Source organism: Chionomys nivalis, chromosome 4 (assembly GCF_950005125.1).
Source record: "Chionomys nivalis chromosome 4, mChiNiv1.1, whole genome shotgun sequence".
Classification (NCBI taxonomy): Eukaryota; Metazoa; Chordata; class Mammalia; order Rodentia; family Cricetidae; genus Chionomys; species Chionomys nivalis.
The window spans coordinates 63,491,902-63,517,635 of NC_080089.1; the positions used below are offsets into that span (position 1 = coordinate 63,491,902).

Genomic DNA, 25,734 nt, shown 5'->3' on the forward strand with positions numbered 1-25,734 from the left:
ATCACCTGGCTTCTAATTACGCTTTTAAATTTTATTTGCTTTTATTTTATGTGTATGACTTCTATCTGCATGGAAGTGCACTGGTGTGTGCAGTGCCCCCAGAGGTCAGGAGAGGGCAGCAGAGCCCCTGGAACTGGAATTTCAGGTGTTTGTGAGTAGCCATGCAGATTTAGGAATATTACCTGGGTTCAGTCTGCCTTCATTTTACATTTAAAAGCCAGGTTACAGTAAAGACGAAATAGGCCCATTCCTGTTTATGATTAAATCTGTTTCTCAAGGTTGGGCAATGCCCCACCTGTAACCTTAGGGGCAAATGGCTCTGTACAGCCTGTTCCAGGAAGCTGCAACCACGTCTTTGCTTCAAAAAGGTATAGCTATCTTGAACCCTACCTTTGTTTCAAAGGTTATTATGACTAACTTGTTATCAACTACCTTGCAATCATGTCTTTGCTTTAGAAGACTGAAATTTTTATGCCTATGTCTTGCTCCTGTAGCCTTGCCTATTTTGCCCATCAAATCATTTGGGAACCCGTTACCCCTGAACTACAAGAATCTGGTTTTCCTCACATCCAAGGCTGATCTCTTGAACTCCACTTTTAGGTGTATGTGAATAAAAAAAAGCTTGCTTTAATTAGTATTGCCATGATGATTTGGGTCTGTGGTCTTTTTCCTCGAATTTTTTGGGTTGCTCCCCCCCACCCCAGACAGGGTTTCTCAGGCTGTCCTAGAATTTCCTTTGTATACTAGGTTGGCCTCGAACTCACTGAGATCAGCCTGCCTCTGCGTCCCAAATGCTGGGATTAAAGGTATGTGCCACCACTGCCTGGCTATGGCAAATACTCTTTTTTGTTGTTGTTATTTGTTTTTCAAGACAGGGTTTCTCTGTAGCTTTGGAGCCTGTCCTGAAACTAGCTCTTATAGACCAGGCTGGTCTCAAACTCACAGAAATCCGCCTGCCTCTGTTTCCCCAAATCCTGGGATTAAATGTGCGCCACCACTGCCCAGCTGTGTTGAGCAATCTCTCCAGCTCCTTCCAGCTCTATTATTATTTATTTTGTACGGTGAACATGGGGGGTACAGAGTTAAAAGCTAGCACGAGTTGTTTTTCTCACCATCTCATTTTTTTTGGTGGGCGGGTGTGTGTGTGTGTGTGTGATCGAGACAGGGTTTCTTTGTGAAACAGTCCTGGCTGTTCTGGAACTTGCTTTGTAGAGCAGGCTAGCCTAGAACTCATAGAGATCATAGAGATCCCCTGTTTCCCAAGTGCTGGGATTAAAGGTGTGTACCACTACTGCCCAGTGCTCTCGCAATCAATCTCTCTCTCTCTCTCTCTCTCTCTCTCTCTCTCTCTCTCTCTCTCTCTCTTTCTCTCTCTCTGTCCTTTATTTGCATGGCTTTTTGTATGTAAACCACCAGAATGCTTGGTGTTCTGGAGGCCAGAAAAGGGCCTCAAATGCTTTGGTTGTGAGCCACTATGTCGGTGCTGGAAATCAAACGAGTCCTCTGCATGAGCACCAAGTGCTTTTAATGATTAAGACATCTCTCTAGCACCCTTATCTCATTCTTGTTGTTGCTGTTTGTTTGCATTTTGAAACAGGGTTTTTCTGTGTAACAGCTCTGGTTGGCCTAGATCAGGCTGGTTTCGAACTCACAGAGATCCATCTGCCTCAGCTTCCCGAGGGCTGGGATTCCAGCCGTACATTCTTACGCCCGGCTTCCACCACCCGGTTTCTAAGAACGGAGACCTATTTCGAAGGCCAATAAAATGCCTAGAAAGTAGAATTCTGAGTTTCATGCTATTCAAGATATGCTGGCGGGGAAAGAAGGCTTCCGAACCCAGGTGGGCGGGGCTCAGGTCCTTAGGCCCCGCCCAGGCCGCTCGGGCGCTGTTGGCGCCAAACTTTCCAGCTCTTCTCGCGGAGTGAGTTCCTGAGTCTCGCGAGAGGCGCTATTCGCACTGTCGACTGTCGGGCGGTTTGCTGGAGGTGAGACCCAGTTCGGTGAGGGAGTCTCTGGTACAAGCTGCTTCGCCAGAGGTTCTGGAATTTCGGCGCGGGGCGCGGGAACTGGGGCGGCAGGAGCTAGGCTGCAGTGCTGAGGAGGACCGGACGGAGCGGGCGGGAGCATGGCGGGCCTCCACCGTGCGCACAACCCTTCGCGCCAAGCGTCGGGACGGAAAATGGGGGGTGAAGTGGACTGGCCGAGAGGGAGGGTGAGAAGGCTCGAGAGGAGGAAAGGGAGACGTGATATTTTTAGGGGTGGCACTCAGGGTGAGTCAGGATGCCGGAGTCCTTTAAGGTGAGGAGCTTGACAGCTGGAAATAAAGTAGGTTAGTAAGAGGTGTGGGCAGGAGTTGCCAGTCGGTCGTTGAATTTGTTACCCCCATACTTCTCTGGGAGTTTGAGGACCACGAGGAGAAGTAGACAAAAAAATTGTCAAGGGGAGAAAGACACCTAGTGAACGACGCTTGCCGTGTGCTAAGAGAAACGAGTGCACTGATAAGCCCCACCTCGTGCTTTATTATTTCCTGGTTATTGTAGTTTTAAGTCCTGTTTTCAAACTCCCATTGGGATGGCACTAGGTGTTTGGAGGTTTGGGGCGCTTGTCTGGGGCTAGGCTAAGAGCTGCAGTCTCCAGCCCTAAACATACTATGTAACTTTCTTTTTGACTCCCCAAAACCATGGTTCATAAAACTTACTCAAAGACTTAGCCGTTTATTATCCAGAGTCAGTGCTTTGTTTTTATAGATTTATGGTCATAGAATTTAGAACTGGGGCCAGCTAGATGCTCCACAGGTAAAGATGGTGCTTAGAGCTCATGGAAAGGTGGAAGACCTGAGTCCAGGGTTCCTCTTGCCCGTTCACATTATATACACACACCAATAATAAGTAAAAATCATATAATAAAAGTTAAATCTAGATTGGGGGTTTTTGTTTTGTTTTTGTAGATCAGGGTGGCTTTTTGTTTGTTTTTGGTTGGTTTTGGTTTTTCTCTAGCTTTGGAGCCTGTCCAGGCTGGCCTCGAATTCAGAGATCCACCTGCCTGTGCTTCCCGAGTGCTGGGATTAAAGGCATGAGTCACCACCACCCGCCTGATTGGGTTGTTGTTGTTGTTTTTTTTTTTTTTTTAATATTTATTATTTTATATACAGTGTTCTGCCTGTATGTCTGCCTGCAGGCCAGAAGAAGGCACCAGATCTCATCATGGGTGGTTGAGCGCAACCATGTAGTTACTGGGAATTGAACTCAGGACCTCTGGAAAAGCAGTCACTGCTCTTAACCGCTAAGCCATCTCCAGCCCTGATTGGGGTGTTTTAAACATGTTTGAATCCAAATATGTTTAGTTTTGGAGGAAACTTTGGAAATTTATGTATTCTTTTGTTTTTTGTTTGTTTGAGACAGGGTTTCTTTAGGTAGTTCTAGCTGTCCTGGAACTCTGTAGACCATGCTGGCCTTAAACTCACAGAGATAATTTGCTTCAGTGCTGGGATTAAACGTGTACCCCACCACTGCCTGGTGAAATTTACTGTTTTTGAGATTTACTTTCTAAGAATGCATGAGGCAGGAATAAGTGCACATGAGGCCAGGTGTCAAATCCCCTGAAGCTGTAGTTAGAGGCGTTAGTTAGTGAGCTGCTCAGTGTGGGTGCTGGCATCTGAATTTAGGACCTCTGTAACAGCAATGTGTGTTTTCAACCTCCATCTCAAGCTTTTTATTTTTAAAGATGGGGATTCTCATGTAGCCCAAACTGGTCTGGGCTTGGCCCAGCTGAAGATAACTTTGAATTTCTGATCCTCTTGAGGGCTGGGGTTGCAAACCAATGCACCCCTACACATGCATCTGGTTTATGACATACTGGAAGTTGAACCCAGGGTCTTGTGGATGCTAACCAAGCCTTCCACCAACTGAGCTACCTCTGCATTGTGTATTGTGGGTGTGTTTGTATAGGCAAGGACTCTTGCCCAGACTGGACTCCTGGGTTTCTACTTTAGACTCCTAAGTATTGGGACTATACTGTATATCATTTGGAATTCTTTTTTATTTCCTTCCTGTAGTAAATATATTATATGTTGTATACTGAATTTGGGATAAAGTAGTAGAACACAAAGAGACCTGTCTGATTTTGTTCTAAGAAAGGTACATTTCATTATAGGAGACTAACATTAAATAAAACCTAATAGAGAGATGATGATTCCTGTGAAACTTCTGTATGGTGGTGTTAATTGTTATAAGAGGATTCTGGGCAATAAAGGTGGCCTATCAGGTAACAGTGCTTGCTGTACAAATATGATGATTTGAATTTGATTCCGTGATGATGACAGTCAGAAAGTTGTCCTTAGGGCTTCCACAGTGCTCACACAGTATTGTTATTTAATTTAGGGAACATTTAAATAGTCTGTCTATTTAAATGCTGGCCTTGAAATAATTGAGGATGGCCTTGAACTCTGTTCCTCCTTCCTCTACCTTTTGGGTTTACAGAATGTCTCAACATTTCTGATTTGAGATAGGTTTTCCTGATGAGGTAATAGTTAATATTTGAAAGAAATTAGGGGTCAGGGACAAGCTTTCAAAATGTAGGTAATGTTAGTGCTTGGGGAGTAGAAGCAGGAGGATCAGGAATTGGAGGCCAGCTTGGCCTATATATGACCTTATTTCAAACAACAAAAACGGTGCTCAGTGAATGTCAGAGATCTACTGCTCTTGAAAAGGACCTGGGTTCTCTTTCCACCACACAAACCTGCTTATATCACCTTTTGCTTCTTTGGACATTTACATATGCATGTTGCATACAAACCCAGGCAAACACAAGTAAAAATAATTCTTTGTTGGGAGGTGGTGGTGCATGCCATTATTCCTAGTACTCAAGAGGCAAAGACAGTGGGTCTCTGAGTTCAAGACCAGCCTGGTCTACAGAGCAAGTTCCAGGACAGCCTGGGCTATACAGAGAAGCTCTGTCCCGTAACCCCCGCTCCCCCGTCCCCCCCCAAAAAAACCCAAAACAAAAAATTTATCAAACAAACATCCAGATTTTTTTACAGTGGAAATTGTTCTTTTAAGGAATTAAAAGAGAAAGTATGAGAGATATGGTATGAAGTGAAGTTGACATGGTATAAATTTTATTCTTAGTATGTTTTTTAGTCTTTTCAGGATGGTTTCTCTGGATAGCCCTGGTTGTCGTGGACCTGGATCTGTAGAGCAGGCTGGCCTCAAACTCAGAGATCCACCTGCTTCTGCCTCCTGAGTGCTGGGATTAAAGGCCTTCCCACCATTGCCCAGTAAAATTTTATTTTTTAATTTATTTTTATTTCATGTTCATTCATGTTATACTTGTATACATGTGTATGAAGATGTTGGAGCCCCTAAAATTGAAGTTACAAGCTGTGTGAGCTGCCATGTGGGTGCTGGGAATTGAACCTGGGTCCTCTAGAAAAGGAGCTAGTGCTCTTAACCACTGAGCCATCTCTCCATACTCTTTTAAAAGGGTGCAAGAAGGAAGTGTCAAAGGTGACTTGTAAGTCTTTTACTTGAACACCTTGATGGGCATCACTCACCGAATTGAGATCATTTAGTTATTCAGTTTTGTATATGATGAGCTTAAATGCCCTTGAGACACTTGAGCTGCAAAAGGAATAGTAGGGATGTCTGTGCTGGAAGAATAAAAATTAGTAACTCCAGGACAGCCAGGACTATTGCACAGAGAAATCCTGTCTCGAAAAAACAAAACAAAAATTCATAACCTGGGGACTGGAGTGTCTCAGTGATTTAGATTACTGGCTGTTCTTCCAGAGGACCTGGGTTTGATTTTCATCTACTTGGTAGTATAACACACTCTATATATATGGGTGGGTGGGTGGGTGGGTGGGTGGATGGATGGATGGATGGATGGATGGATCGGTAGGTAGGTAGGTAGGTATTTCAAACTATAACTTCAATTCCTAATGGTCTGATGTCTTCTGGTCTGCACAAGCAGGCAAAACACTCCTGTATATCAATGTTAAAAACCATGTAGTCGTTTAGTTGTAGGGACTACATTACTACTTGGTTCTGGTTGGTTATTTTCCTCCATATTTACTGTCTTCTCTACTTTTTATTTTGGATGAATTTGAAATGTGGTTTAAGTGATTGAAACATGGCTTTCATTGTGAATGAAATTAGATTGTGTGATAGTTAGGAAGGCTGTTTGGGATGGATAAAAATACCTTTTTTTTTTTTCTTCTGGAGGAAAAGATGTTAGAGCAAGAAGAGAATGGCTTGTTTGAAATACCAGATTATGATCGTATAGAAGATGAAACTTTTCCTCCCTTCCCACCTCCAGCCTCTCCTGAGAGAGATACTGCAGAACCTGAACCTGATGAAGGTCTGTATTGATAATTTCACAAATGTCCCTTGAATTTGCTTCTTTGTTTGTTTGGTTTGGTTTTTGTTTTTTTGAGACAGGATTTCTTCCTATATCCCTGGCTGTTGTGGAACTTTCTCTATAGACCAGACTGGCCACAAACTCAGAGATCTGCCTGCCTCTGCCTCTAGTACAGAGATTAAAGGCATGTGTCATCACTGCCTGGTTTGTTTGTTGGTTTTAAATTTTATAATTTATTTTACTTTATTTTATGTGCGTTGGTGTGAAGGTGTCAGATCCCCTGGAACTGGAGTTACGGACAGTTAGTTGTAAGCTGCCATGTGGGTACTGGGAATTGAACTAGGATCCTCTGGAAGAGCAGCCAGTGCTATTAATACCTGAGCCATCTCCAGCCTGTTTTTGTTGGTTTTTAAGACAAGATTTCATAATATATTCCAGGCTAGCCTTGTTTTCACAATCCTACTTTAGCAGATTAATTTAGAAATGATAGCAAGTTAATATAGAAATTATCGGTGTTTTGCCTGCATGTATGTCTATGTGGGGGTGTCATGTGGGTGCTAGGTATTGAACCCAGCTCTTTTGGAAGAGCAATCAGTGCTCTTAGCTACTGAGCCATCTCTCCAGCCCTGATATATTTTGTAAATAAGACTTGAATTTTAAAAAATTATAGCATTTATTTATTTGGATGTATCTGAATGTTTGTGGGCATATGGGTGCCACTATATGTGTATATGGAAGTCAGAGGACAACTTGCAGGAGCCAGTTGTCCCATCCACGATGTGGGTATGGGAGAATTGAGCATAAGTAGTCAGTCAGGCTTGGTGGCTAATGCCACTGATTCATCTTGAGGGCCCAGGCCTTAAATTTTCTTTCTTTTTTTTTTTTTTTTAATTTTTTTTTGTGGTTTTTCGAGACAGGGTTTCTCTGTGGCTTTGGAGCCTGTCCTGGAACTAGCTCTGTAGACCAGGCTGGTCTTGAACTCACAGAGATCCGCCTGCCTCTGCCTCCCAAGTGCTGGGCAGGCCTTAAATTTTTAAACACTAAATTTCTATCTGTTTCACTACAATCAGGGAGTGGAGCACCTGTTCCTGTACCACCAAGGAGAACAGTTAAAAGGAATCTACCCAAGCTAGATGCTACTAGGTATGGACATTTACTCTCATACATTTAAAGTTTTCCACACAGTGGTTTTCTTCAACTGTTGTAAGCTTTGGTTGAACGATTTGGAAATCAGATAGTTTGTAAGCATTTCCCCCCATAAACATTTTTTTCTTTCTTTGTTTTTCAATTGGGGAGGAAATATTTTTTCTTGTGGTCTTGGTTTTGTCATGACTAGAAAATCTGAAATTCCAAATATATTTGTTTTCACAGATTAACTTCAGAGAGAGGGCTTCCAGCCTTAAGGCATATGTTTGATAAGATAAAATTCAAGGGGAAAGGTCATGAGGTAAGAAACATTTGATTCGTCTTTCTTACTACTGGACATTGGGTCCAGGGCAAATGCTTGAACTTGTGCAAAACAGTACTCCTTGAGTACATTCCGGCCCTGGTTTTTATTTTAGACTTTTACTTATGTATTTTATTTTAATTTGAGACAGAGTATCACTATCTAGCCCTGACTAGCTATGGTGATTTATATAAGAATGCCACCCCCTCATATATTTAAAAGCTTAAGTCATTGGGGAGTGACACTATTTAAAAGGATTAGTGGATTGGGAGATGTGGCCTTATCCCTGGGTTTGGGCTTTGAGGTTTCAAAAGCACATGCATGGCTCAGTCCTGCTCTCTCTGCCTGTGGATTAAGATGTAGCTTTCAGCTACTAATGTTTATTCCTTTGTCATGAGGCCCCCACAGACCTCCAGGAGTCTGAGTTCATATACAAAAGCAAAAAGCCGGGCTGGAGAGATGGCTCAGAGGTTAAGAGCATTGCCTGCTCTTCCAGAAGTTCTGAGTTCAATTCCCAGCAACCACATGGTGGCTCACAACCATCTGTAATGGAGTCTGGTGCCCTCTTCTGGCCTGCAGGCATACACACAGACAGAATATTGTGTACATAATAAATAAACAAATATTTAAAAAAAAAAAAAAGCAAAAAACCTCGAGCTTGCAGTCTCTGTAGGTTCCAGCATAGATCAGAGATCCTCGAGCTCAGCTGTAGCAGGGTTATTAAGGAGTAAAGGATGGGGGGTTAGGGAAATTCCAGATTCAGATGGGGTTTTAACTCCTGACTGGCAGGAGTGGGGCAACAGGAATCTTGTCGTAACTGCAAAAAAATTAGCAACCCATATACAAGTTATGTAAGCTATCCTTAATGTTCTGGAATGTCTGGTTTTTGTCTGTCTCAATTCTGATTGGTCCCTGGATGCCAGGCCATTGTAAGGATGAGGCCTAGTCCCATTATTGCTAGCCTGCAGCTTGTCATGGCTGTACTGATGTTAAGTTAGGCCCCTTCACTGCTCTAGTGCCTGCCTGCATGCCAGCATGCTCCCTGCCATGATGATAATAGACTAAACCTTTGAAATTGTAAACAAGACCCCATTTAAATGCTTTAAAAAAAAGATTTATTTACTATGTACACAGTGTTCTGTTTGCATGCCTGAAGAGGGCACCAGATCTCATTATGGATTGTGAGCCACCATATGATTGCTGGGAATTGAACTCAGGACCTCTGGAAGAGTAGCCAGTAAGTACTCTTAACTGCTGAGCCATCTCTCCAGCCCCTTAATTTTTATTTATTTATTTATTTATTGATTGATTGATTGATTAAGAGTGACCGTGGTCATGGTGCCTCTTAATAGCAGTAGAACAGTGACTAATAACCAGCCTTAAATTCATAGAGATCTGCTTGCCTCTTCTAAGTGGTGGGATTAAAGGCTTATGTCATCACACCTGTTTTATTTTAGAGCTTTTATGTTTTTAAAAACAAGTGAAACTGGGTCTACTATATGCATATATCACAGATACTGTTGTTAATCTGTGGTAACCCCTGAGAAATAGTGAATAGAGAAGGTACTTGGAAGAATTAAAAGGACAATGTTGTGTCTCTCTTTTTTTTTACCCCCATGTTTAACATGGCTTTAGTCTGAGTCTCTAAGCCCACATTTGTACCTTATAGTTTACAAGAATAAAATTTACTTTGCCTTTTCTTAAAGAATCATTTTAAGTTTCCTGATAATTAGCACTGCTTTTTTGATCATGTGTCTCTAAGACACTCAACAGTGTCTAGTTCTTTTTTGTTTGTTTGTTTGGTTTTTTGAGACAGGGTTTCTCTGTAGTTAGGAGCCTGTCCTGGAACTAGCTCTTGTAGACCAGGCTGGCCTCGAGCTCAGAGATCTGCCCACCTCTGCCTCCTCAGTGCTTGCATCAAAGCTGTGTTTCACCACGCCTGGCAGCTTTGTTCTAACTTTGTACTGCTGTTTCCCCTCGGTGGGTGTGGGTGTGCATGTGTGTGTTGTTGCCAGAGGTTAGCTTCAGGTTTGCTTCCTCAGGCTCTGTGCAGTGAGCCTCAGTCTTTGTTTCTTCAGCACTAGGACTGCAAAGGTCTGCCACTGTCTTAGGATTTCTATTGCTGTAATGGAACACCATGACCAAAAGCAAGTTGGGGAGGAAAGTGTTATTTGGTTTACACTTCCATTTTGTTCATCATCAAAGGAAGTCAGGAACCTGGAGGCAGGAGGTGAAGCAGAGGCCCTGGAGGGGTGTTGCTTACTGTCTTGTTCTCCATGGCTTGCTCAGCTTGTTTGTTTGTTTGTTTGTTTTTACAGAACCTAGGACCTCCAGCCCAGGGATGGCACTACCCACAATGGGCTGGGCCCTCTCACATCACTTACTAATTAAGAAAATACCCTACAGGCCTGATCTTATTGAGGCATTTTCTCAGGCGAGGCTCCCTCCTCACCAGTGACTCTCGCTTGTGTCAAGTTGACATAAGTGTCTAGTACAGCCACTATACAGGGATGTTTTATGAGGGGCTGGGGTTTGAACATCGGATCTCAGCCTTATTCTCCACGCTCTTAACCATCTGAACTGTCTTCCCAGTCCTAATATATACACATACATACATACATATTCTGATTTCTAAAAATCTGTGTCTAAAACAAAATCTGTATTCAGTACTCTTAACACTTTCTGAGATTGTGGTCTTCCAAGCTTTAGAATTTACTGTTTCTTTCTAAAAGTTTCTTAGCCTTATAAATATGACAGCAGTGACTTTGGCATTGCCTTTAAATGCTAAAATCTGCTGACAGGGTCAGCTGTGAGATTGAGTCTTCTGTTCAGCATTTTTATTTTTATGTGTCAGGCTGAAGACTTGAAAACGCTAATCAGACACATGGAGCACTGGGCACATAGGCTATTCCCCAAACTGCAATTTGAAGATTTTATTGACAGAGTTGAAAACCTGGGAAATAAAAAGGAGGTTCAGGTAAGTGTGATTATCGTGAATGTCATTCACAGTCTAAGTAGTACAAGGAAGCTGGATTGCTATTCGTGGGTCTTTTGAAATCTGTCTTCTTAGACAGGAAAATTAATAGTCATTATTTAAAGAATAACTCAGATATAAATAAGTAGTTGTTTCATCTCTAACTTATTGATAAAAGTGGAAAAATGTCTTTTTTTCAGACCTGTTTAAAACGAATTCGACTTGATCTCCCTATTGTACATGAAGATTTTGTTAACAATAATGGTAATTACAAGTTTATTTACTTTATCACAATTTAGCTTTTAGAAATGGGTATAACTGAAGTAGGAGTATTATATATACACAACTGAGACCTTAACCCATGTTTATGTAACTACAGTACAGTTAAGTCTAGAATTTGGTAAATGTAGAATGTAGTTAAGTGTGAGTGTAATGAGCTATTTATTTATGTGGGGATAGACTGCAGAGGACAGCCTTCCACCTTGTCAGTCCCAGGGATTTCACTCAGGTTTTCAGGCTTGACAGCAGGTGCCCTTACCCATGGAAACATCTCTTTAGCCCAGTAATAATTACATTTGATACTTGTTTCTTTTTTATTAGTTTTAGTTAGCTACGAAAGAATGAGTTTCAGTCATGTATAGTGGTAGATGCCTTTAACCTCAGCACTTAGGAGTCAGAGGCCAGGTGGATCTTTGTGAGTTGAATGCCAACCTAGTCAACATAGTTCCAGGATAGCCAAAGTTATAGAGGGAGACCCTGTCTCAACTTCTCCCCCACAAAAGAATATGCTTCATTATGAGATTTTTATGTGTATATCATTGTACTTCTTTCATGTTCATGTTACCTTCCCTTGACTCCTTCTTTCTTGAAATTTATTTCCTAAAGATATAATTGTAACCTGGCAGGGTGGTGCACACACCTTTAATTCCAGCACTCAGGAAGCAGAGGCAGGCAGAGCCTTCTGAGTTCAAGGCCTGGTTTGCATAAAGAGCTCCAAGTATAGCGGGGGATACATACTGAGACCCTGACTTAGATGCATAAACAATCAAAAAAGGATACAATTGTATATCGTTAGACATGTTATAGAAAATATTTATGAAATAGGGAAATTTTAACATTTATATTGTTTTTGTGCTCATGTGTCATGGCATGTGTGTGGGGATTAAGACAACTTCTGGAGTTGATTTTTCCATTATGTAGGTTCCAGGGATTGACTAAAGTTTGTGAAGCTTGTTTTCAGAACCTGCTGACTTCATTGATCGTTTATAGTTCTTGCTAGTACAACTACCCATCAAACTAGAGTATTCATATGCATATAAACCATTAGAAAACCTATCACTGAGAAGTTAGGTAGAATAATTCGTTGATAGAATTTTATATTCCATTCAACATGTAGACTCTTGAGCTATGTGTGGTATAACACATGTCTGTAATTCCAGCATTTAGGAGGTGGAAATAGACACAGAAGTACAAGGCCAGCCTTGACTACATAGTGAATCTGAGACTAACTTGGAGTATGCAAGATCCTGTTTCCAAAAAAAAAAAAAAAATCAAAAGAACCAGATCCGTGGCTATAGAACTTTAGGAAGACCTACGTGACTGTTCTGGCATTGATTGCATTTGTTAGTTGTACAATGCAACCATAGACGGTCACATACATCAAAACAGTTGGTTCCTGCCGACAGAGTCTGTATAGTTATCAGATTTTCTGTGCGATGGCTCCATACATAAATATTTTAAAAACTTTTTAGGGGGTTTTCAGATAAATTTTTCTGTGTTACAGTCCTAACTGTCCTAGAACTTGCTTTATAGACCAGGCTGATTTTAAACTCAGAGATCTGCCTGTCTATGCCTCCCAAGTGCTAGGATTTAAGGTATGAACCACCACTGCCTCACTTAAAGCTTTTTAACATTTATCTTTAATTATATGTGCGTCTGTATGTGGATGTATATATGTGTGAATGTTTTTGATGATCTTCTGCCTAATGGAGACCCTCTGCTGTGTCTTGGTTTGGCGTTAGATTTTTTTTTAAGTATTTATTTATTATGTATACAATATTCTGTCTGTGTGTATGTCTACAGGCCAGAAGAGGGCACCAGACCTCCTTACAGATGGTTGTGAGCCACCATGTGGTTGCCGGGAATTGAACTAAGGACCTTTGGAAGAGCAGGCAATGCTCTTAACCACTGAGCCATCTCTCCAGCCCTTGGCATTAGATTTTTGTTTCTTTTTTTCTCTCCAGTATCAAAGCCCATATTTATCAAAGCCTACAGGAATCTGCCGGAGTTTGCATACATGCTCTCAAAAGGTTTCCTTTAAGTACCTACTCTTTGCTTAAGAGGTTTGTACAGGAAGTTGTGAGCTACCTAGCATAGGTGCTGGGAACCAAACTCCAGTCTGCTGCAAGAGCAGCAGTGCTCTTAATCCCTGAGCTGTTTTTCCAGCCCCCCATACTTTTTTTTTTAAACTAGTAATATATATGGTGAGTAATAGTGGATTCCATACAGAATCCTCTCATGGATTAAATCAGTGGTTCTCAACCTTTCTCATGTTGTGACCCTTAAATACAGTTCCTCGTGTTGTGGTGACCCCCAACCATAAAATTATTTTTATTGCTACTGTAATTGTAACTGTAATTTTACTGTTATGAATCTTAATGTAAAACATCTGATATGCAGGATATCTAATATGTGACCCCTGTGACAGGGTTGTTCAACTGCCAAAGAGGTTGGGACTGGCAGAATGAGAACTGTTGGTTTTAAATAGTTGAGTTTTTTTGTTTTGTTTTTGTATTTTTCAAGACAGGTTTCCCTGTGTCACTTTGTAGCCTGTCCTGGAACTAGCTCTGTAGACCAGGCTGGCCTTGAACTCACAGAGATCCACCTGCCTCTGCCTTCTGAGTGCTGGGATTAAAGGCATGTGCCACCACTGCCTGACTAATAGTTTGGAATTTTAAACTTTTGAGAATGATGGTATTTATTAATGGCATGCACTGGCATATGTCAAAAAGAGTTACTAGGGTACTACTGGGGTTAGTTGATTTATTTAGCAGCACTTTTTGAGTTGTCTACATTATTGTGCTGAAAGTTCAAGGATAAAAGATGAATAGAATAAAATTAAGCCTGTAAGTTTATAATATACAGATTGAATTAGACAAATAGTAGTAGTTTGATGGGGCGTGTAATTAGGCATGAGTAGGGCTTAGAGTGAGGTACAAGGGACAGTAGTTATATTAACTGGGGAAGAAGCTTCATAGAGGAGGTATCACAAATTTTTGTTGTTGTTTGTTTTTGTTCTTTTGAGACAGGGCTCTCTGTGTAGCCTTAGCTGTCCTCGCTCTGTAGATCAAACTGGCCTTGGAACTCACAGAGATCTGCCTGCCTCTGCCTTCTGCTGGGATTAAAGGCACGCACAACCACTATCCAGCCACAAGTGTTTTTATTGAACAGTAAAGGTCAGCCAAAGGTGGTTTGGGATAGAGGTATCAACTTGTACATAGGCATAAATTAACATGAATCATTTAGAAAATTATAAGCTTGTTGACATGTAAAATACATAGGAGAGGCCTAAATCCTTATATTTTTCTTTCATCTTTTTGCTTGCTTGTTTGAGGCAGAATTCTACCTAAAACTTGAGCCCTAGGATTCCAGACCTTCTATGTATCTTGAATGAATAGACCCTTAATTGTAAAAGCTAAAGTGGTTTCTGGGGCTCAGGAAATAGTTCAGTGGTGAAGTGCTTGCTTTGTAAGTATCAGGACTTGAGTTTGGATCCCCAGCACCCATGTAAAAGCCAGGTGTTGTAGCATGACCCTATAATCCCAGTGGTGGAAGGTAGAGACAGAAAGGACGAGGGGCTTACTGGGCAGCCAATCTAACTCAGTTATTGAGCTCCAGGTTCAGTGAAAGACCTTTTCTCAAAAGATAAGGTGGAAGTGATATGTGAAGGTACCTGATATTGACAAACATGCATATATATATCACATTCACACACTCAGAATGTTTGAGTATTTAAATAATTCATCTTACTAATGTGTATACTTTTATCTCATTATAAAATGAACATTTTTTACTTTTGTCAATAATATATTACTGTAAGTTTAAAGCAAGCACAGTGTGATTGAATAATTCTCCCAAAAATCTGGGGTTGGGGCTAGTGCTGGTGAGATGGTTCAGCAGGTAAAGGCACTTGATACCAATCCTGACAACCAGAGTTCAGTTTTGGGACCCACGTTGTAGAAGGAGAGAACCAACTTCTATGAATTGTCCTCTTAACCTCCATAGCATGGCGTGCATGTGCACATAGATACACACTCACTTGTGCATGATAAATGTAATTTAGAAAGTTTGCAGCTAATAATATAATTAGTGGAAAATAGGACTAAATTAATGTTTCTTTTTTTTGTTTTGTTTTTTCAAGAGGGTTTCTCTGGCTTTGGAGCCTGTCCTGGAACTAACTCTTGTGGACCACGCTGGCCTTGAACTCACAGAGATCCGCCTGCCTCTGCCTCCCAAGTGTTGGGATTAAAGGCGTGCGCCACCACCACCCTGTTAGATTAATGTTTCATATTTTGGTTCTACACACAAAGATGCACACATCTAAAAAGAAATTAGAATCACATGAATTGTGCTTAATGAGTCTCTTTTTCTTCCTCTCTTCCTTGCTTGGGACTGAGTATTAAACCAGGACCTTGCACATGGCAAGCAAGTACAATGCTATTGAGCTACTCTCTCCCCTAGCCTCTCTTTGTTCATTTCTTTTTCTTAAGATAGTCTTTTCATTCTGTAGCTTAGGCTGACCTGGAACTCTTTATGTCGCCTAGACTGGCCTCAGATTTGTGGTAATTCTCCATCCACAGCATCCCACTTACTTAGGATTTAGGTGTGAGCCACTACACCAAACTTCTAGCCCCTCTCTTCTTTTCTCTTCTTTAAAAAGGAGTTGGGGTAGGGTCCTGGAGAGATGGTTCATACCTAACACCCATGTGACAACTTACCTGTAATTCCAGTTTCAGTGTCAGGACATCAGACTCCCCTTCTAGCCTCCTTGGGCACCAGGCATATATGTTGTATATAGGTCATGTAGGCAAAATACCCATAAACATAAAAATATAAATTAAGAAAAAGTATGTGTACATGCCAGAGGGGTCTGTGTTGGTTGTCTTCTGTCATTCTTTACATTATTATTTTAGACTTGTTTTATTTGTGAGTGTTTTGCCCATGTGTATTTACAAATAACCAGAGCCACCTCCCCAGCCTCTCCACATTATTTTTTTGAGAAAGGGTCTCACCATATTTCTCCTACCCCTGCGCTGCAGTGCTGGGGATCTGAACTAATGCATAGTAAGCATCAGTACCCATTGATCCCATCCCTAGTCTTCATTTTTTTTTTTTTAAAAAGATTTATTTATTATATATACAACATTCCTTCCATGTATGCTCGCATGCCAGAAGAGGGCACCAGATCTCACTATAGATGGCTGTGAGCCACCATGTGGTTGCTGGGAATTGAACTCAGGACCTTTGGAAGAGCAGGCAGTGCTCTTAACCTCTGAGCCATCTCTCCAGCCCCTAGTCTTCATTTTTTGAAGCCTATTCATAAATGCTGGAAATTTTGTTAATGTTACTGATATTTTTCCTTTATTCCTTTTCTGTAATTTAAAATTTATCTACTTTGAATGTGTAGCATGCATCTTTATTCGTTAATTCACTTGATTTTTTTTTTTCTCCAAAGAAATTGCTTATTAGATTGTTTTTGTTTTTGGAGGGGAAAGTTTCACTGTGTAGCCCTGGCTGTCCTGGAACTTGCTCTGTAGACTAGGCTGGTTTTGAACTCACAAAGAGTTCGTGTCTTTGCCTTCTGAGTGCTGGGATTAAAGGTGTGTCACAACTGCCTGGCTAAGACTTTTACATTTCTGATAGATTTATTGTCAGTCAATTCTTATTTCATTAAAAGTAAAAGCTGGAATTTCCCCTGGATCAATATAGTTAATTTTTTTACCCTCTTCAAATTGTGTCAACTCACTTAAATCTTTCCAACTACATTGTTAAAATCATATCCCTCCCATTCATTACTGCTCCTGCTGTTTTGTCTTTCTTTCCTTATTTTTAGGACAGATCTCAAGTCAGGCAGTGGTGGTACACACTTTTAATCCTAGCACTCGGGAGGTAGAAGCAGGTAGATCTCTAAGTTTAAAGCCAGCCTGGTCTGCAGAGCTAGTTTCAGGACAGCCAAAGATACACAGAGAAATTCTGTATCAAAAAACAAAATAATAACAATAATAAATTTAAAACATCTCAAGTAGCCCAGGGTAGCTTTAAACTTGCTAAATAGCAGAACCTTGAACTTTTCAACTTCTCATTCCCCTGTCTGCCTCTACCTCTGTCTGTTGTGCTAGAATTACACATTTGAACTTCTTTATGTATTTTTATTTATTTTTGAGACGGAGTCTTCTATTTCTCAAGCTGACTGTGAGCTAACTACTGATGATAATAACCCCAACCTCTACCGTCCAAGTGTGGGGATTACAGCAGTTTGCCACCTCACTGAACACTGGAGATCAAACCCAGGGTTTTTTGCATGCTCTCCCAACCAAGCCACCTCCCCAGACTCCTTTTACATATTTAGTATGTCTACTTGGTGTAACTTGCAGCTCACCATAAGAGTGATTTGTAAATATTTTTTGTACTTACTTGACCCAGTCTGTACTGGCCTCATTCTCGTACCTTACAAATTATTTAAGGTTAGGCCGTTTGCCACTTTAAACTGTGGTTGAAGGCTGTTCTTTCTCTAACTCCTCTAATAGTACAGTTGTATCGACTTTTTATTTCTGCAACAGATGAAGTTGAAGAAACTAATAACCTCGATGCAACTGCAGCTGGATTTGATCCCTTTTTGACAAGCTCATCTGACAGCAAGAAGTTGGCTTCTGAATCAAGTAGAAGTCTAACAGAAGAGCAGCAGCAGAGGATTGAGAGGAATAAACAACTGGCCTTGGAAAGAAGGCAGGCAAAGCTACTGAGTAATAGCCAGTCCCTAGAAAATGGTAAATTTTATGCTGGCTTTTATGAGCTACCATATAATATCAAGGGCATGTAGGAAATTTTAACTTCTTTACTATCTCTTGAAATAAAATACCTCTAGGAATAGAAAAGTGATGTTAAGTTTATGTATATTTTAGAGAGTGTGTCAGTGTATGTGTGTTTGCTGTTTGGAATCCTAAGGAATGTTTAAGTCTAAGACGGTTTTCTGGGTAACTCTTAGAATACCAAATCCAACAATATATTCTTCTCTGACTTCTCTTAAAGCATGCCACACATATTTTTAGGATCGTAATTAGGAAAAGTATTATTATGGAGTCAATACATTTTAGTTCTGGGAATTGAACCCAGCACTTTGCACGTGCTAGACGGGCATTATTACACCACTGAGCTATATCCTCAACACATAGACACACATACACACACACACCCCCTTTTTTTTTTTCTGAGACAGGATCTCTATAGGTTACCCAGGCTAGGCTTAAACTAATCTGTAACCTTGAATAATAATTCCACTGTGTTCTGTACTAACTGAGAATTAACAATAATTTTCTGTGAGGTAAATAGGATACTAACATGCCTTTTTAGGGGATGGTAGACATTGGAGGTTGAAACAGGGTCTTACACAGCTAGGTAAGCAGTCTTTCAAGGAACTGAATCTTCAGCCCTTATATTTTAATTTTGAGTTTAGATCCTACTAATTTACACAAGTAACTTCCCACTTACCCACTTAATGATCTTCTGCCTCTGCCTCCACTTAGCTACTAAAATGCTTTTTATTACATTGTCCCACTTTTGTGAGTTGTACTTTTTATAGTTTTCTTATCTGTATCATCTCTTTACCACTTTTTAAAAATTGCCTTAAATTTTCCATTTCTATTTTTAATTTATTTGTTCATTTTGGTTTTTTGAGACAAGGTTTCTCAGTCTTGTCCTAGCTGTCCTGGAACTTGATCTGTAGACAAGACAAGCCTCGAACTCACAGAGATTCGTATGCCTCTGCTTCCCAAATGCTGGAATTAAAAGGTGTGTGCTACCACTGCTGCTGGCAGTCTGCACAGTTTTTGTTCCTTTTCCCTTCAGAGGTCAGAAGAGGGCATTGGATCCCCAGGAACTAGATTGATGGATGGTTGTTAAAACACCATGTGGGATTAGAACCCAGGTCCTCTGCAAGAGCAGCAAGTACTCTTTACTTAGCCATCTTTCTAGTTATAATACTGAATTTAAAAAATTATTATTTTACTCTTTTATGTGTATGAGTGTCTTGTGCCTGCATATATGTTTATGTACAACATGTGTTTTGTGTCTGTGAAGGCCAGAAGAAGGTGTCAGATGTCAGATCTTCTGGGACTGGGTTTACAGGTGGTTGTGGGCTGCCATGTGGTACTCTCTCTAGTTCCCCTCAAAACTGTATTTTAAAAGAATTATACATTGTATAAAGTTATTGAGAATTAAAATTTAAATCTTCTGAGCTAAATTTAGTGGCACACAGCAGCACTTACTAGACTGAAGCAGGGAGAGTAAGCGAGGATATCTTGGGCTACATAGTTCTAGGCTAGCCTGAGCTACAAAGGAAAGCCTTTTTCTCAAAACAAAAGTTGGGAATGTATCTGTTTCTAATCCAGTTTCCTTTTCATATTGAAAAACTAAGAACTATAGCAAAGGAGGTTGGAGAGATGGCTCAGAAGTTAAAATGAGCACTTTCTACTCCTGCGGCTGTCCTAAGTTTGGGTCTCAGCACCTACATCGTGTGGTTCATAGTAGCTTATAACTGCAGTTCTAAGGGGTCCATGCCCTCTTCTGGCCTCCTTGGGCACCCACACACTTGGGTGCATACAGACACATGTACATATAAAAATAAAAACCTAAAAAAAGAATTGTAATAAGTAAATACCATGTTGTAAAATGTTTCATTCAATATAACAGTTCTCAAGCGAATGTTGTAACCTAGTCTTGATTTTTGGTTAAGATAAATCTTATAATGTGAGAAATCATGAAGGGATGGTGAGATGCCTCATTGGTTAAGAATACTTGCTGCAGTTCCATAGTACCAGAATTGGGTTTCCAGTACCCACGTCAGGTGTCTCATCACTGTTTATAACTGTAGTTCAAGATTTGATGACCCTGACCCCGAAAGGCTCCCGTACCCTCGTGCACATACTTACACATAATTAAAAATAATAATAAATATTTAAAATCATACAAAAATGTAATGATGGGTAGCAGTGGCTTCTTGCCACCTTAAAGTACACTTGACAATAGGGATTTAAGGAACATTTCTGTTTATATTATCTAATTTAAAATTTGACCAAATATTAAAAATAAGTATCTTAGCATTCTTTCTGTCCCTCTTCTGAAGAGGTAACTACTGCCTCCTGCGCCCCCCCCCCCCGTCCCTCCATAACCCACTAAATAAACTCTATCCTCCCCCTTCAAAAAAAAGGTATCTTAAAATTTTCTTTTTCCCCCAGACAGGGTTCTTAGTGCTGAATAGGCATGTGCCATCAACCCTGGCTTAAATTTTCTTTACCATAGGTCTCTGACATAAAGCTAATTGCGTTTGTCTTGACATTGTGTTTGTGTGTGGATATGTGTGTACTGCATGTGCCACAGCGTACAAGTCGGGACAACTTGGGAGTCTGGTTTCTCCTTCCACTATTGGGGCAGTCAGACTTGACAGCAAGCACCTTTACCCAAAGTCATCTTGCCTGCCCTGCCTCTGGTTTCTTTGAATCTCTTTCTAGTTTTATTTTGAATGAGAAGTTGTACTTGAGTAAGATTGAAGAGTTGAATGTATTATCATTTAGGCCCCTTTTGTATGAAAGAGTGCCAGAACTGAATCCAGGGCCTCACACTTGCTAATCTGTATTGATTCTACAACTGAGCTACTTTCCTGGAGCCCTTGGCATTTTAAGTGTGTTTTATGCATATAAAAATAGTTTATATTTAGACTTTAGTGATGATAATTAGGGGGATTATAGATTGGTTTCTACCAAGTAAGCTTTTGGAGAGATTTGTATTTATCAAGTTTGGATCAGTTGCTTATAATGAGTAATAATGACATGATTCTTCTCTCAGAGGTGTTAGTGAGCACATCCTGGGCACAGACAGTGGAAGAGAGCAGTACTGGTGAGGATCAAGAAGACTCAGGTGCATTAAACACAGAGACTGCAGATGCTCCACGTGTTCCTTCTGCCAATACAAATGAAGAGGAACAGTTCGAAGCAGAGGAACCATTCTAACTTGGACTAACCAGAAACGTTCCAACTAGCCAGACTTCCACAACAGAATCCTGCAGAGTTTCGGGTTATTTGTAAGTTTTTCTACTTTGTATAAGTCATAAAACTTCTATGGATTCCTGCTTAAAATACAATGACTATTTATAATTGTGTTTCCTACTTATTTTAGTACATTTATTTATTATTTTTTGCTGTACTATATAAATTTGACTTTATAAATTGCTTCCAGTTTGCACTGAATTATTTCTCACTAAATTGGGTAATGTTTTAAAATGTAAATATGCACTATTACTGTCTTTTTTAAAGAAATAAATATTTTGCAAACAACTCTCAGGATTTGAGTTTCTTATGATTTAGTTACACGATTTAAACTTTTGCTGAAATGGTTAAGGGTTTTGACTGTAGTTTTGTTGAGACCCACTCTCATCACATCATCCTGACTGGCCTGAAAGTTATGGTGAACCTCCCTACTTCTGCCTTTGAATGCTAGGACTACAGGTATATGTCATCTGGTCTTTTCTCCCATATTGTTTTTGAAACGATCTCACTGTAACCTCATTTGATCTCAGAACTCACTGGGATTTGCCTTTTGTGCTAGCTAGAACTAACGGTGTGTGCCACAGCAACCAGCTTGTCTGTATTTTGAAGAGCTGCTTTAATGTTTAAAAGGTCACAATAAAGCCAGGCAGTGATGGCGCATGCCTTTAGTTCCAGCACTTGGGAGGTAGAGGCTGACAGATCTTTGTGAGTTTGAGGACAGCCTGATGAGTTCCAGGACTGCCAGGGTTATATAGAGAAACCCTATTTTGAAAAACTAGAAGAAAAAAAATCATATAAAAGGCTGCTAGTGCCTCCCCGTTAATGATGGTAGGTGAGAGCTGGGGAAAGGCCAAAGATGGAGGAGATAACTGTATAGTGACAAATAGAAGTTCAAGGAAAAGGTCTCTTTCCTCTTAGGGAAGAGTGATGGTGCTATGGTAGCTTTCATTCCTGAGCCAGGATAGGTGACATATTAGGCTGACATCAGGTAAACTGGGAGTAACAAAGATGGTTTGGAAAGCCAGGAAGTTGGGCACAGTCGCAGTCTATGGGTTGTGGGCTTATGGGAACTGTGATTGGCCAGGGGAAAATGAATCAAGAGGACAGGCTCATTGTTGAGACAGTGAACAGCTAGAAGATGGAGACTGGTTTGAGCACTGCACTGATACCGGGAGCAATGGCTTCCTAAGAAGGCCTCATCAGGCTTCCAGGCACACTCACTGACTAGATCAGGTGGGAGAAATGTGACTTTCCAGTGGTGAGTCTGGAACACTTCTTGGGAAGGCCCAGCAATTGGAGGTACACAGTAGAATTTAAGGGTGGGACAGGAGTTTAAAGCAAGACTTTATTTATTTTTTTTTTTTAAATATTTATTTATTTATTATGTATACAATATTCTTCCTGTGTGTATGCTTGAAGGCCAGAAGAGGGCACCAGGCCTCATTACAGATGGTTGTGAGCCACCATGTGGTTGCTGGGAATTGAACTCAGGACCTTTGGAAGAGCAGGCAATGCTCTTAACCACTGAGCCATCTCTCCAGCCCTAAAGCAAGACTTTATATAGAGTCTGGTGCCAGAACAACTGGGAAATTGTGCATCAAACATGATTTTTGAAGTTTTGAAGAGGAAGATGGATAGGACTGTCTTACCTAAAATGGCTAAATGATGTCAGAGGGACCTATGATCCAAATAAGTGTAAAAATTACTAAAGTAAACTTAATTTGAAAGATCAATTTGAGCCAAGTGTGGTGGTGCTTACCTTAAATCCCAGTAGTCTGGGTGTGGAGGCAGGAGGATCTCAATCAGCTTGTCTACGTAGTGTGTTCTAGGACAGCCAAGGCTACAAAGTGAGACCCTGTCTCAAAAAACTAAATTGTTTGAGGCAAGATAATTTTGGATTCACTATAAAGAAACTAGCAACCTGCCTTTTACAGCCCCATCACTGTCAACTGCTGAAAAGCCAGTTTCTAATAGCCAGGAGTAGCCAGGAGTAGTGGTGCACACCTTTAATCCCAGCACTTGGGAGGCAGAGACAATGGATCTGAGTTCAAGGCCACCCTGGTCTACAAATCGAGTTCTAGGACAGCCATAGTTACACAGTGAGGCCCTTACTGTAGAGTATGTTTTAGCTGACAGCCTCTTCCACTGTGACTCCCCTTCAGGGTGTCCTGCCCGGTGGGCTCCAGAGCAGAGCCATGGCCACAGAGAAGCCAGAGACAGAGGCTGCAAGATCACAGCCCACCCCTTCCTTGTCAGCCACGCAAAGCAAGCCCACACCTGTTAAGCCAAATTATGCTCTGAAGTTCACCTTGGCTGGCCACACGAAAGCTGTGTCCTCTGTGAAGCTCAGCCCCACTGGGGAATGACTGGCAAGTTCATCTGCTGATAGACTCATTAAAATATGGAGAAAAACATATCTGGTCACAAGCTGGGAATATCTGATGTAGTCTGGTCGTCAGATTCTAACCTCCTCATGTCTGCCTCTGATGATAAAACTTTGAAGAATATGGGACGTGAGTTCTGGAAAGTGTCTGAAGACCCTGAAGGGCCACAGTAACTATGTCTTCCGCTGCAACTTCAACCTCCTCGTCTCAGGGTCTTTTGATGAAAGTGTGAGGATATGGGATGTGAATGAAGACAGGGAAGTGTCTCAAGACTTTGCCTGCCCGCTCAGACCCAGTCATTTTAACTATGATGGATCGTTGGTCATGTCCAGTAGCTATGATGGCCTCTGCCGCATCTGGGACACTGCCTCTGGCCAGTGCCTGAAGACGCTCATTGATGACGACAATCCACCAGTGTCCTTCGTGAAATTCTCTCCAAATGGCAAACATATCCTGGCCGCAACTTTGCACAACACCCTGAGGCTCTGGGACTACAGCAAGGGGAAGTGCCTGAAGACATACACTGGCCACAAGAACGAGAAGTACTGCGTATTTGCCAACTTTCCCATGACAGCCCCACTCCCGCTCCCTACCTCCAGCCTTGGCCTGTCTGTAATAGTACCCAGTGTGTTTCCAGGAATTTCTGGAAACAGAAAGGTTCTAAGTTGTATCTCTGTCAAGTCCCTTTGCGTTTTTGGAGTTCATAGGTCAACACTGACCTCTCAGTGGTTGCACAGTGTCCCTTGTCTTTCTGGTGTCACTCACTAAGCTACACACACTGTGATAAAAGGTGGGCTTGAGCCCTCTGTGACCCTGAGTTCTGATGGGATGGGAGCTCATCCCGTCCATACCTGGCTTTTAGGGCAGGGGTTGGAAAGGTCTCTGGGAAGATGGATCCTTGCTGTGCCTCTTTCCTAATTGCTGCTGTAGGCACTGACTGTTTTTAGAAGAGGACTCTCAGTTGAGAAAGAGTGGAACTCTTGGACAGACTTCCTGGTCCTCTCCATTCTGCAGGTTCAGAGTCATCTGTGTAGGAGGGAGGGGTTGAATATGGTATTTATCCCAGCAGGTACAGACTCTTGCCTTGGCCTCTAAACCTACCAGCCTCTCTTAATCCCTGCCCCAAATGGATCCTCTGTCCTGGCTTTTGTGTGACCAGGACTGGGAAGAGGTGATGGCCAGACTCAGAGCTGCACAGTATTTTTACATCTTCTGGCCGTACCCAGAATGGCCTGACATGGAACAGTGCAGAGGTTCTATGGATATTTCTGGTCCAGATAGATGAGTCAGGCTGATGGACACAGGCACAGGCTGCAGAGAGGTTCTGGGTTAGTTGTGGCTGCCGCAGCCTGCATAGAGACAACAGATCTCTATGGAGCCAAGTCAGCCTGGTCTGTGGCTGCTGACGTGGGTTCTGAAGCCCCAGGCATCTGTTGGATAGATGTGCCTAGGTTCTGGTCAGCATTGTGGGCATGCTGCTGTGGGGTTTCTGCAGGGGTGTTAAGGTCCTTCTAGCTGTGGCCAGGTGTGTGACTCCCTCCTAAGGGAGGGAGCTTGCTTGCCATGCTGAGTGCAGTATCCCTAAGTATAGTTTATTTTTTCTACAGTTGAACTCTGTTGTAGATTTATGTAAAAATACATTCTCTTTGAAAATAAAGGTTTTCATGTCTTGTAAAATAACAACAACAACAACAACAAAAAACCCAAAAAACAAAAGCAAAACAACAACCACCAGTTTATATAGGGAGCTAGTTCTACTTCAATGAGGTAAGGGACATGCACGCATATGTGAAGTATCCATTTAATCTCCTTTCGCTAGAACATCAAGTGACAAGGTTTAAATCTGAAAAGACAGTACAACATCTATGAGAAAGCTCTTTATTGAAGTGGAAGGGTTTCACATTGCATGACTGTCTGAAACATCTAGAAGAGCAAGGTCCCTTATCTCCTCCAGAAGCGAGTACAGACTTCTTCCCTTTGTTTGGCAGTATTCCTGACACTCCTCCTGTAGTACCTTGCCTTTGACTTCTTGGGCGAGCTGAGCTTCTTCCACAGACCGGGTCACTTCTTTGACTAACTCACTCTTCAGCAAGAGGGAGCTCTGATGGCACAGTTTTGGGTTTGGTGTCATATATGGTTTGTTGCTTATTATTTCAAGCCTGATTGTATCAGAGTGGCAACGCAAGGCCTGGACAGATATTCTTACCTAACACAGAGAAATACACGTTACTACATCCTGTCTTTTTTTCTTCA

General features: G+C 41.4%; 2 protein-coding genes, 1 non-coding gene and 1 pseudogene across 10 annotated transcripts in view; 3 read left to right on the plus strand and 1 right to left on the minus strand.

The window, feature by feature from the left end:
* The first annotated feature begins 1,967 nt into the window (after nucleotides 1-1,967).
* Tipin (TIMELESS interacting protein) lies at nucleotides 1,968-23,399 on the plus strand. Of its 6 annotated transcripts, XR_009056980.1 has the most exons (9): nucleotides 2,220-2,298; nucleotides 6,228-6,357; nucleotides 7,428-7,500; nucleotides 7,729-7,804; nucleotides 10,659-10,781; nucleotides 10,979-11,042; nucleotides 17,618-17,824; nucleotides 20,898-21,132; nucleotides 23,260-23,399. XR_009056980.1 is itself a non-coding variant. In XM_057766622.1 (8 exons), exons 2-8 carry the CDS (start codon nucleotides 6,228-6,230, stop codon nucleotides 21,059-21,061), a joined length of 837 nt encoding a protein of 278 aa, XP_057622605.1. In that variant the 5' UTR covers nucleotides 1,968-1,985; nucleotides 6,222-6,227; the 3' UTR covers nucleotides 21,062-21,338. The 6 variants fall into 6 exon arrangements, 5 of the variants coding, with proteins under 5 accessions (XP_057622605.1, XP_057622606.1, XP_057622601.1 ...); XM_057766622.1 differs by lacking the exons at nucleotides 2,220-2,298; nucleotides 23,260-23,399 and adding an exon at nucleotides 1,968-1,985 and having other exon boundaries at nucleotides 6,222-6,357; nucleotides 20,898-21,338; XM_057766623.1 differs by lacking the exons at nucleotides 2,220-2,298; nucleotides 23,260-23,399 and adding an exon at nucleotides 1,968-1,985 and having other exon boundaries at nucleotides 20,898-21,338.
* LOC130874028 (small Cajal body-specific RNA 14) lies at nucleotides 12,374-12,508 on the plus strand. Its single transcript, XR_009057077.1, has one exon. It is a non-coding gene; the product is annotated as a small Cajal body-specific RNA 14 (non-coding RNA).
* On the plus strand, nucleotides 23,293-25,472 carry LOC130872536 (WD repeat-containing protein 5-like; annotated as a pseudogene).
* The window catches only part of Dis3l (DIS3 like exosome 3'-5' exoribonuclease), a 39,733-nt gene continuing 39,355 nt past the window's right edge, over nucleotides 25,357-25,734 (minus strand). For all 3 annotated transcript variants that reach the window (XM_057766615.1, XM_057766616.1, XM_057766617.1), the window contains one exon: nucleotides 25,357-25,687. In XM_057766615.1, coding sequence (XP_057622598.1) covers nucleotides 25,379-25,687 — 309 coding nt within the window. In that variant the 3' untranslated portion in view covers nucleotides 25,357-25,378. The remainder of the gene's footprint in view (nucleotides 25,688-25,734) is intronic.

What these genes read in the sequence shown, in the direction of transcription:
- Tipin (XM_057766618.1), top strand. An exon ending in AGAACCTGAACCTGATGAAG is followed by an intron (nt 6,358 to 7,427) that starts GTCTGTATTGAT and finishes CACTACAATCAG; the next exon opens with GGAGTGGAGCACCTGTTCCT. An exon ending in AGATTTTGTTAACAATAATG is followed by an intron (nt 11,043 to 17,617) that starts GTAATTACAAGT and finishes TTTCTGCAACAG; the next exon opens with ATGAAGTTGAAGAAACTAAT.